The sequence below is a fragment of the Taudactylus pleione genome, unplaced genomic scaffold (assembly GCF_031769625.1).
Source record: "Taudactylus pleione unplaced genomic scaffold, aTauple2 ptg000451l, whole genome shotgun sequence".
Lineage (NCBI taxonomy): Eukaryota > Metazoa > Chordata > Amphibia > Anura > Myobatrachidae > Taudactylus > Taudactylus pleione.
The window spans coordinates 5,796,782-5,808,595 of record NW_028284853.1 but is presented as its reverse complement, the minus strand read 5'-3'; the positions used below and the strand labels follow the sequence as shown (position 1 = coordinate 5,808,595).

The following is an 11,814-nucleotide window of genomic DNA, read 5'->3' as shown; positions in this document are numbered from 1 at the left end:
ACATGCAATGACAGACACCACTAAAACCCCATTTCGCCGGATAATCCCCCCCAGTCCATTAAAGAGGTGCATTGAATCACTTGATATGGAATAAATCCCCTGCTTCTTAAATTGGGTCTGTCCTGGCCTGAAGCAGGACAATTGTGAGGTTTGCAAATTCCATCAATAAAAATGTAAAAAATAAACAGTTATAACCAGATATTTTTGCATTTTAAATGCTCTTCATTGATAAATATTAACATACAAGACCCAAACAATTTGAACACAGCGAGAGCTGCAATGGGCAGTTAGTAACATTCCCAGTGATGTATCAGTGACAGTGAGATGAGACCTGGCTGGTGAAGGGAAGTCTTTGTTACCATGGTAACGCGCCATGCAGCTTTACACAGACAGAACTACAACTCCCGGCATGCCGCGGGCGGGCAGTCTCGCTATGACCCCATTGGCGTGCCGTAGCGGATAGATCAGGTGATTCCCAGTGATTGCTGAGGTTTCGCATATCACATGCACAAACACAGAGCGGGGAGAGCGGCCACACAGACACCGCAGCCCGGAGCCGAGACATGGCCAACGTGTCCAACAGGGTGTCCTGGTCAGGGAGGGAGCTGCCGGAGGAGGACGGGGAGCGCACGCCGCTACTCAATGGCACCAGCACCGGGGTCGCGAACAGACCGGTGAGGACCGAGAGGGGGGTCTTATGGGGGGAGAGTGCGAGAAACTCGGGGTGGGGGGGAGTGTACGAGAGAGACCTTTGGAGGAAGAGTGCACGAGAGACCCTTGGGTGAGGGTAGAGGAGATGAGACCCGTGGGTGAGGGCAGAGGGGACGAGAGACCCGTGGGTGAGAGCAGAGGGGACGAGAGACCCGTGGGTGAGAGCACAGGGGACGAGAGACCCGTGGGTGAGGGCAGAGGGGACGAGAGACCCGTGGGTGAGGGCAGAGGGGGCGAGAGACCCGTGGGTGGGGGCAGAGGGGGCGAGATACCCGTGGGTGAGGGCAGAGGGGGCGAGATACCCGTGGGTGAGGGCAGAGGGGGCGAGATACCCGTGGGTGAGGGCAGAGGGGGGGAGAGACCCGTGGGTGAGGGCAGAGGGGGGGAGAGACCCGTGGGTGAGGGCAGAGGGGGGGAGAGACCCGTGGGTGCGGGCAGAGGGGGCGAGAGGCCCGTGGGTGCGGGCAGAGGGGGCGAGAGGCCCGTGGGTGCGGGCAGAGGGGGCGAGAGGCCCGTGGGTGCGGGCAGAGGGGGCGAGAGGCCCGTGGGTGCGGGCAGAGGGGGCGAGAGGCCCGTGGGTGCGGGCAGAGGGGGCGAGAGGCCCGTGGGTGCGGGCAGAGGGGGCGAGAGGCCCGTGGGTGCGGGCAGAGGGGGCGAGAGGCCCGTGGGTGCGGGCAGAGGGCATGTTGGACTTCTGTGGGGTGGCAAGAGGGGACAAGAGACTCCTGTGAGGGGGGCGAGAGTTGACGAGAGACTCCTGTGGTGGGGAGAAGGGACTAGAGAACCCTGAGAGGGGACGAGAGACTCCGGTGGTGGTGGGGAGAAGGGACGAGAACCCTGAGAGGGGACGAGAGACTCCTGTGATGGTGGTGGGGAGAGGGGACAGGAGAGCCCTGGAGGCGTGAGACCACGTTACTGCAGAAGAATGTGTGTAACTGAGAAATAGATATTCTTTTCCGTTTATTTATATAGCACCGGGGTACTCAGCAGTGCTTTACGATTGGTAATAAATTCAAATACAAGATATAAGGACTATACTACACCCTATAGAGTATGAAGATATTTTAAGATACTGGGAAGACGGCGTAATTGTGGGTGATGTTGGGGTGATACTGGGCACGTACAAGGGAAGTATGGGTGACCGCAGTATATTTTTTGGCGGGAAGCAATAGCTTATAAAGATTGATAATTTTTTCGATTTTTAGCTAAACTAAATACCATGAAAAGGCAGTGACCTGATACTGATAATTAGGAGGGAAGAAAGATGACCGCGATTATGACAGTGGTGGGCTGATGGGGAATAATATCACACACCTATGCAGTAGGCATGCGATATAGACTAACATGATTTTCGGGGCGGTGTAGATGGAACAGTTGAACTGAGGAGACGGGTTCAGGTGAAAAGATGAGACGCACACATGATAAGCATAGAGGCAAGACAACTGTGGCTAGCTGTGTTTCCTGATGTGTGTGTAGTAAGCGCGCGGCGTGCTTTCAGGGTGGTGCACTTGGAGTGGATTGCGGAAGAAACCTGAACTTTATAAATATAACTTGAAGCAAACAAGTGTAATAAGTAAAGATAAAGTGCGAGCTGGACTGGTAAAGTTGCAGTCAGGTACTATACTTAATGAGGAAGGTAAACTGAAACCTGGCCTATTAAAAAGCAAAAAGTAGTGAAAGTTTAATTTATTAATCTATTAATGGTTATGTATATAGCTCACACGCATAATGCACTTCTTTACAGATAATATTTAGTCATTCACATCAGTCCCTGCCCCAGTGGAGCTTACAATCTATATTCCCTACCACCTGCACAGAAGCCATTTAATATGTATGTTTTCTGATTGTGGGAGGAAACCCACACAAACATGAAGAGAACATACAAACTCAACACAGACAGGGCCTTGGTGGGTATTGAACCTCAGTGTCCTTAGTGTTGTGAGACAACAAAGCTAACCGTTGCACCACCATAAATCTTAAGCACCTTTCAGCCGGCAGAGCATGCTTTCAGCTCAGTTGGAGAGCCAAAGGGAGCCTATATCTGGTTTAATGTCCATTGAACCTATGAGGGAGGAGTATGGAAGGGTAAGCTGATAAAGAGCTTTACTGTTGAGCGTTTACAATATATACCTGATGAGGCAAATTGAGGATGGATTAAGCAGACGTAGCAGGAGGCATATGACATGCTGGAGCAGGAAATGCCATTATAGAATACACTGCATCAGTCAATGTCATCAAGTGATTGTATTTAGACAGGGGGATCACACCTTAAACTTTATCTGTTTATGCCTCGTACCCTTGAAGTGTTGTTTTCCCTGTATCGCCTTGCAGGAGTTTCCAGGACACTTGGGGGACTCTGAACTTGTCTCCTGCATTACTGACCTATGTCTGCTGTATAAGAATTTTTCTTTCATGGACAAGATTTCTGTGGTACTAGTGTAAATGAATTTTACATGCGTTACACTGAAATATGTTAACAATTCATGGCACTCCGTTGCAGAGCTGTCATAATGTTTCAGTATTCTGCTTGTTCAGATATGTCCTCATACACCTAGCCTCAAGACGCCTGGCGCGAGTGAGCCGTCGGGTACCGTGCGAATCGGCTTGCGCCAATCTTATTTTATGGCTGAAAATGCATCTCAGTCGCAATCAGATGCGACAAAGTGCTTCAGGAGACTGCACTGATTCATTTGATATGTGACACTTGCTTATCTGTGTACGACTGAGTCTGTATACGAATGAAAACTGAACTTGGCGTGGAAAAAAGTCGCTGTGGCTGCTCTGTAGCACTTTTGAATACAGATTCAGACTCTCTTGCACACAGACATACAAGTGTCAGATATCAAATGAATCGGTGCAGTCTCCTGAAGTAGTTTGTCGCATCCAATTGCGATTAAGGTGCATATCTAGGGGAAAAAAAAGTTTGGTGCAAGCTGAGTCACGCGGAACCTGGTGTGCCGAGGAGGGCTGTTTGGCGTGACTGCAACAGTATATGATGACGCATGTGTAGTTGTTTTTGCTTTAAAAAAAATCATTAGTATTCGTGTCTGTTTTGCATAATGTAACAGCTCAGTTTCCTTTTTCCAGTAATCATTTCACGCTCATTCCCGTGAGTGTGCATACTCTGGTTCCAGCAGCTTGCACTTCCTATTCCAGTCGTCAGCAGAGCGTTTTGCATGCTGCAGTCCTGTGTGCTACTGTATTTCACAATAGATCCTGTGGTTTGTTGCTGAGCTTGGAAAACCCAGGATGTCATTGGTTGTCAAATCGGGGTTACTGAAATCTTTATAAAGATTTTATATATATATATATTTAGATTTATATCTTAGTACTATATTGTCAGTGCTTTGACTATACTGAAGGAAAAGTGTTTGTGTAGCCGTCAGTCTGAGAGATATTATGCAAGCGAAGATAAAATGTGCTTATCTGAGATGTATGTGTTCTTATGAAGAGATAAGGAGGTTCTTTATCTTATAAGAGACATTTGTAAGATACTTAACTGACACAACTGACACATAAGTAAAGATTCTGATGCCATTAATAATCCTTGTTGGTTTATTTAGTTCATTTGTCCCAGCTCTGGCATCCTTCGTCCTTGAACAGTGTGATGTGTAGTTTTGTGAGATCTATCTATCTATCTATCTATCTATCTATCTATCTATCTATCTATCTATCTATCCATCCCCCCTATTCACAGCATTTAATTTTTCCACATTTTGTTATGTGACAGCCTTATTCCAAAACTGAATTCATTTTTGTCCTCAAAATTCTATTCACAGTACCCCATAATGATAATGTATAAAAAGTTTATTTTTGAGATTTTTGCAAATTGAATTAAAAAACAAAACAAAAAAACTAAGAAATCACATATACATAAGTATTCACAACCTTTGCTCAATACTTTGTTGATGCACCTTTGGCAACAATTACAGCCTCAAGTATTTTTGTATATGATGCCACAAGCTTGGCACACCTATCTTTGGGCAGTTTCGCCCATTCCTCTTTGCAGCACCTCTCAAGCTCCATCAGGTTAAATGGGAAGCATCGGTGCACAGCCATTTTCAGATCTCTCCAGAGATGTTCAACTGGATTCAAGTCTGGGCTCTGGCTGGGCCACTCAAGGACATTCATAGAGTTGTCCTGAAGCCACTCCTTTGATATCTTGGCTGTGTGCTTAGGGTCGTTGTCCTGCTGAAAGATGAGCCGTCGCCCCAGTCTGAGGTCAAGAGCGCTCTGGAGCAGGTTTTCATCCAGGATGTCTCTGTACATTGCTTCATTCATCTTTTCCCTCTATCCTGACTAGTCTCCCAGTTCCTGCTGCTGAAAAACATCCCCACAGCATGATGCTGCCACCACCATGCTTCACTGTAGGGATGGTATTGACCTGGTGATAAGCGGTGCCTGGTTTCCTCCAAACATAACGCCTGGCATTCACGCCAAAGAGTTCAATCTTTGTCTCATCAGAGCAGAGAATTTTGTTTCTCGTGGTCTGAGAGTCCTTCATGTGCATTTTGGCAAACTCCAGGTGGGCTGCCTTGTACTTTTTACTCAGGAGTGGCTTCTGTCTGGCCACTCTACCATACAGGCTTGATTTTTGGATTGCTGCAAATATGGTTGTCCTTCTGGACGGTTCTCCTCTCTCCACAGAGGAATGCTGTAGCTCTGACAGAGTGACCATCGGGTTCATGGTCACCTCCCTGACTAGGGCCCTTCTCCCCCGATCGCTCAGTTTAGAAGGCCGGACAACTCTAGGAGTCCTGGTGGTTCCGAACTTCTTCCTTTTTACAGATGATGGAGGCCACTGTGCTCATTGGGACCTTCAAAGCAGCAGATATTTTTCTGTACCCTTCCCCAGATTTGTGCCTCGAGACAATCCTGTCTTGGACGTCTACAGACAAATTCCTTGGACTTCATGCTTGGTTTGTGCTCTGACATGTACTTTCAAGTGTGGGGCCTTCTATAGACAGGTGTATGCCTTTCAAAATCATGTCAAATCAACTGAATTTACCACAGGCAGACTCCAGTTAAGCTGTAGGAACATCTCAAGGATGATCAGTGGAAACAGGATGCACCGAAGCTCAATTTTGAGGTTCATGGCAAAGGCTGTAAATACTTATGTACATGTGATTTCTTAGTGTGGTTTTTTTTTTTTTTTTTTAATTAAACTTGCAAAAATCTCAAAAAAAACTTTTTACACGTTGTCCTTATGGGGCATTGTGTGTAGAATTTTGAGGACAAACATGAATTTATTCCATTTTGGAAAAAGGCTGTAACATAACAAAATGTGGAAAAAGTGAAGCGCTGTGAATACTTTCCGGATTAGAGAGAGATAGATAGAGATAGATATATAATAGTAAAGGGAATGTGATTGTCCTTTTATTCTGTCACCTGATCTGAGTTGTCCGCCAGGTAAAGCATGCTGAGATATATGCAGTGTAAGGACATTCCTTATATCCGTGCAAGCAGATATATAGCACGTTGGTTCTTCCATCTACTGAGAGTTTCTGGGTCAGTACAGCGCGTGAAGATCCATAACTAATATACGTGTCCTCATTCAACTGGTGTTTTTGCCCCATGTGGCGTGAGATGCTTGGTGTGACAAGGACGCTTTGCCTCGGGAATCGTTTCGTACATATTCCTAACTTTTGCATCTTATTTGCATCGTAACTGTGTGCAAAGTCACTTTTCAGTGTACCAGGTACAGTAGATTAGAACTTCAGTCACAAAGGAATTGGTATAAAGTTGCGGTTTAAGCAGAATGATGCGTGGCGCAGATCGCTCGTGTCTGACCTCTAGCCTTTGTTATCCAGATTAGAGACTGAGTCGCACACAGTAGGTCCAGCGACTGGCCGTAGAAAGGGCACTCTAGCGTGCGCCTGTACAGGGGGCATGGCCGCAAGAAAAAGGAGCGCGTCTTTAAGGTGCGCACTCTTTTTATAACTCTTGGGGGCGTGCCCGGCACTTAGACATGCCATGTCGCCCCCAAGCTCTCCCCTCTGTGAATAGAAGCCGTTCGCATGCGCACGGTTTCTATTCACCGGCGGTGATCGTTTTTCCCACCCATAGTACACTTGTCACCTGTCACAACCCGTGCAGTTCCTCTTTCCTGTCTGGGCTGTCGCTCTCTGCTCTGGTGCTTCTAGCATACTCTAGTTTGTATCACTGCAGTTTGTTGCATCAGCCGAGTGTGCTAGAAGCACCAGTGCAGAGAGCGACACCCCAGGCAGGAAAGAGGAACTGCACGGAATGTGACAGGTGATGGGTGCTAGGATGAACACTATATAGATTTTTTTTTTATTTATTTTTTTAACACTTTTAAATAGTGTTTGCTTTCTCTTTACGTAATAATCAAATCATCATAATGGATAGTATAGCACTCTAAGGGACTGGTGCTATAGTGGAGTACTCTTGTTTTATGCTTTTTTAATGTGTTTAAATATATCTATCTGTCTATAATCTATATTTAAATAAGTAGTTTTACTACACAATTTGGAGACCGATTTTGGAGGTGATGGGTTCTCATGGCTGGTAATATGTGAGTATGGGGCTATTCTCCCTCTGGCGAATTTATGTGTAGTGCAGCGTGACTTTGGGAGTCATATGACTACTAATCGTTTATCCCCGCACAGCTTAAAATAACAAATTTTCCAAGATCTATCTCTTCCCATCTGTCACACTTACATTCAAAAGTTCCTCATATATATATATATATATATATATATATATATATATATATATATATATATATATATATATATTTGTGTGTGAGATATATTTATTTATAATATAATATATATATATTATATTATATTATATACATTCTTTTTTTCTCTATATCTGTCCCAACTAACTTACAACTTTCTTCTCTGCGATCTATGCATATCAGCCCGGTCAGAAGCCAGTCATTCTGCATAAGGATTCCTGCTGGACATTGTTACCCAGCTACAGATGGGTACATCCATTTATCTTCATGGGACTTGCCCCCAATGGTTGGGTACAAGCCATACCCTAATAAAGAGGACTTTCAACTCCCAGTTAATTTCACTCAAACACACCACTTTCCCCCCAGCTATACCACAAGGTTGCGGCCCCCTGTCACCCCGCGCATCTCTAATATTCAGGCCATTGACGTTTGTGTTTTACAGACCCTGTCACGGAGGGGTCTTAGAGGGGTGTAAATCAGTAAAGGATATCTGACTTCCTTGCAGATGTACTAAGCCATGGAGAGTGATAAACTACCAACCAATCACCTCCTAGCTGTCATTTTTCAAACATAGCCTGTAACATGAGTTAGGAGCTGATTGGTTGGTACTTTATCTCCACTTTATTACTCTTCAAGGCTTTGTACACCCTTCCTCTAACCCCATCCCCAGCCTTTTCCAATGCAGCACAGCCCGCTCATTTCATGGAATTACGCAGCAGTTTATGGCATTAATAGCACATCAGGAAGTTGGAAGCTGTAAATGTAAAGTCTCGTTATGGCTCAGGGGCCGGCGAGTCACAGATAATGGAAAGACGTATCAAATCAATATAGTGTTTTACTATCTGCAGCTATGGCCAAGAGATGGCAGTAATTCCTTCTTCCCCGTTTAGAATAATGCTTAGAATGTGGCAGTGCCCTTGTAGGGTTTGCAGCATTGAACCCTTTACTTACAGGGCTCACATACGTTTTGTGGTAACATGTGGTAAAAAAATGCTTTCAGTCATTGTAAATTCAGTTCCTGTTTGGATTACATCTAGAATATGGTTTCCCAGCATGTGAACTTATGGAGAGGTAATGTGTGACAGAACCGGTTTCACTGCATAGTGCGTCCTTCCCGGAGGGCACATACAGTAAGCTCTCCTTATTTATACTACTTAACAATGTAAGTGGGCAGTCAGATTTGTTTGCAGTGTATACACTGATTTAGAGATAGCTCTGCGCTGCTTGGCAGAGTGTCAAGACTGAGTTAGAGCATTGGATTTATAAGACACGGCGGGTTTGTATCTAGTTTGCATGGCTGACTGCAGTCGTAGTATTGTGAAAGTGGGCCCATTTTGTTGGCAGAACCAACGTTTGTCACAATACAGCCTATCAAATCACAAAGATACAGGTCATCCCTCACACCTCATTTTATTTTCTTCAGATCAGCAGTCTGCCATTAAAGTTTACTCATGAGCTACGCACCGTTGTGGCAGCCATTTTGAGTGCTGCACCAATAGTCACAAAAATGCAAACTATGGGTTTGCTACGGAATAGTGGCTTCCTGAGGCATAAACACTCTGTGCCTTATGTCTCAGCGATTTCAAGACCTCCTAACAAAATGATGTCCATTTTTTTTGTCAGACATTATAATGTCTGTATAATGCATTTGCACATGTAAGTGCTATTGATATAGATGTATTGATCGATGTAGGCCTATCACAACCCATAACAATAAAAGAGACAAAGTTAGGACAAAATAAGCTGTGCCCAGGCCCAGCAATCAGATGCGTATTTTGACAAAAACCACACCCTTTCCGTGAATTGGGAAAGTCCCGCCAAAATCAATGCTATGGCTAGTTATGCTGTATCAGGGGTAGGCAACCTGTGGCACCCCATCTGCTGTAGAACTAAACATCCCAGCATGCCCTGCCACAGTCTTGTTGTTAGGGCATTTTAAAACTATAGCACAGCATGATGGGATGTGTAGTTCCACAGCAGCTGGAGTACCAGATGTTGCCTATCCTGAGTAAATGCTAAACATAAAGGTGCATACACACAGAACTATATATCGTTACGATATGAACGATAGCGATATATTGTTACGTTTGTATGCAATGAATGACCATGATGTGCACTCCCGCTTAACGATATTGTCCTTTTCTATATGGGAGAACGATCGTTGGTCATTCATCGTTGGTGAAATCGTTGGTGTGGATGATCAATATTGTTCATCCAGCACACCGGGAATTTCAAGGGAGATCGTTCAGCGATATCGTTCGCTGAACAGATCGTCCCGTGTGTACCCAGCATAAGGCACACCTACACTTGCCGATTTTTTTTTTTTAACTATATTGTTATCGTTCAATCGCTCAATAATCGATGCGCGCTCCCGCTGGTCGTTTCCGACATCAATTATCAGCCAAACTTGCTGTACTACCTGACGATAACGTCAGGCTGAGCATGTTAGGGGATGATTGATGTGCCTGCACTGAACGACTGCTCGGTCAGTGTAGGCACAGTACAGACTGTCAAACGACTGCACGATTACAATGTCGTTAATTTGTGAGCCCAGTGCACGTGCTAGGATTTTAAAAGTTTTTTTTCTTTTTTTTATACATTTCTAAAATTGTTTTAATTTTTGTAAAACTTTGACCTGTGCAGCTGTTTTCTCTTATTTCTCTTCAGCAATAGTTATATGTCTGTGAGCACGCTATTGGGAGTAGGGATGTGCAGGCTCGGATAGGTTCGAGTTTGCACGTTGAGATCGGATTTTTCCCTCCAAAAAAACGGAACTCAGAAAGAGGCAAAACGTCATCTTGCATGGACGAACATCATCATTCCTGGACTTGTCCAGGAATGATGATGTTCGTCCATGCAAGATGACGTTTTGCCTCTTTCTAAGTTCCGTTTTTTTTGAGGGAAAAATCCGAACTCAACGTGCAAACTCGAACCTATCCGAGCCTGCACATCCCTAATTGGGAGAGGTGCCCTGAGGGGATGCAGTCAGGAAGCCGACGGTTGAAATGCCGACCGCCGCCTTCCCGACTGTCATATCCCACCCAGGTACTAATGATAGGCGGCGAGATCCTGACACCTATTATTAGCCCTACGCTGCGAGACCGATGTCTGGCATACAGGACGAAGGTAAGCGTCAGCAGTGGGCGGGGAAGGGGGGGGTTGGGTTAGGGGCTCCTGGTGGGACTTAGGGTTAGGCTAGGGGAAGGGGGGGTTAGGATTAGGCACCCCCAGGGGGAGGCTAGGTTTAGGCACCCCATCCCGGAAGCATTAGGTTTAGGGTGCAGGGAGGGGGGTTTAGGCACTTGGGAGGGGGGGGGGGGGCCTAGGGTTAGGCACCCATAAAGGATGGTTGGGGGGGGAAGGTTAGGTTTAGATGAGATACTTACCGTGTCGGGATCTAGTCCTGTTGAACTTCCAGGTCAGTATTACATCCGCCGGGCTCACGTCCTGTCGGGAGTTCATACCGATCCCACCCTGAGTTTGCTGAAATTTTACTGTATATTGTCCTGACCTAAGCAACACCCTCCTTTCTTGTACAGATATATTGTAGTTGACCTAAGCTCAGTGCATGTCCTGTAATATTCCTGCTCTGCTTTTATACTTCGTGAAGCAATTCCTACTTTTATCTTGGTTCCTCTCAGCTGTTCCTCTTTCTTATAATATATTTCACCACCATCTATTAAGTATTAGGATGTGTAAGTTACCAGTAGCCAGTGATTGGATAGTATGCTGTAATAGCCTGGCATGTTACTGGAATGTGCACGCTTTCTTTTATCATATTTTTCCTGTTACGTGAGGCTGAGATCCTGCACCTTTGGTTATAGCTCTTTTGTGTTATGTGCTCTATATACTTTTGAGCTGCCAACCTGAGAGCCAGAGACTTGGGGGTGGGTACACACCTGAACGATATCTGCCCGATTTGGCCAAATCCGAACGACATGTATGACCTATTTGCGCGCTCTTGCGGTCGAATGCAGTATCGTGTGATCGCATGTGAGGCTGTACGTATTCATGACGAGCGGAACAGTGATCGATCCGTCATTCATTAAATCTTTTAAGTATGCACCGGCAATCATGCGATGTCCAGAGTCAAGGCAAATCTCCCTGAAACTCGTCATGATTGCCGGTCGTTTAGGTGTGTACCCACCCTTAGACGGCAAAGAGCTTCACATAAAGTATAATCTGCAAAGATGCTGAGTGGGTGACTTGATAGTGAAATGTACTCATTAACACCTGTCCCTGCTCCAGTGGTGCTTGCGTTCTATTTCCCTACACCATGCGCACAATCTTACACAGTTGTGGACTAGATGATGAAACTTCAGCACTTGGAGAAAACCCTGGTACACTTCAGTATAATCATGGTTGGCAATGTTTGTTTGCTAATTATTGTCCCACCATGT

General features: G+C 45.5%; 1 protein-coding gene across 2 annotated transcripts in view; it reads left to right on the top strand.

Moving 5' to 3' along the window:
• Positions 1-432: 432 nt before the first annotated feature.
• CLCN7 (Cl-/H+ antiporter 7) overlaps positions 433-11,814 on the top strand; it is a 66,865-nt gene continuing 55,483 nt past the window's right edge. The window contains exon 1 of one of the 2 annotated variants that reach the window (XM_088448166.1): positions 433-674. In XM_088448166.1, the coding sequence (XP_088304292.1) occupies positions 564-674 (111 nt within the window). In that variant the 5' untranslated portion in view covers positions 433-563. The remainder of the gene's footprint in view (positions 675-11,814) is intronic. The other variant, XM_088448165.1, reaches the window with a different exon arrangement.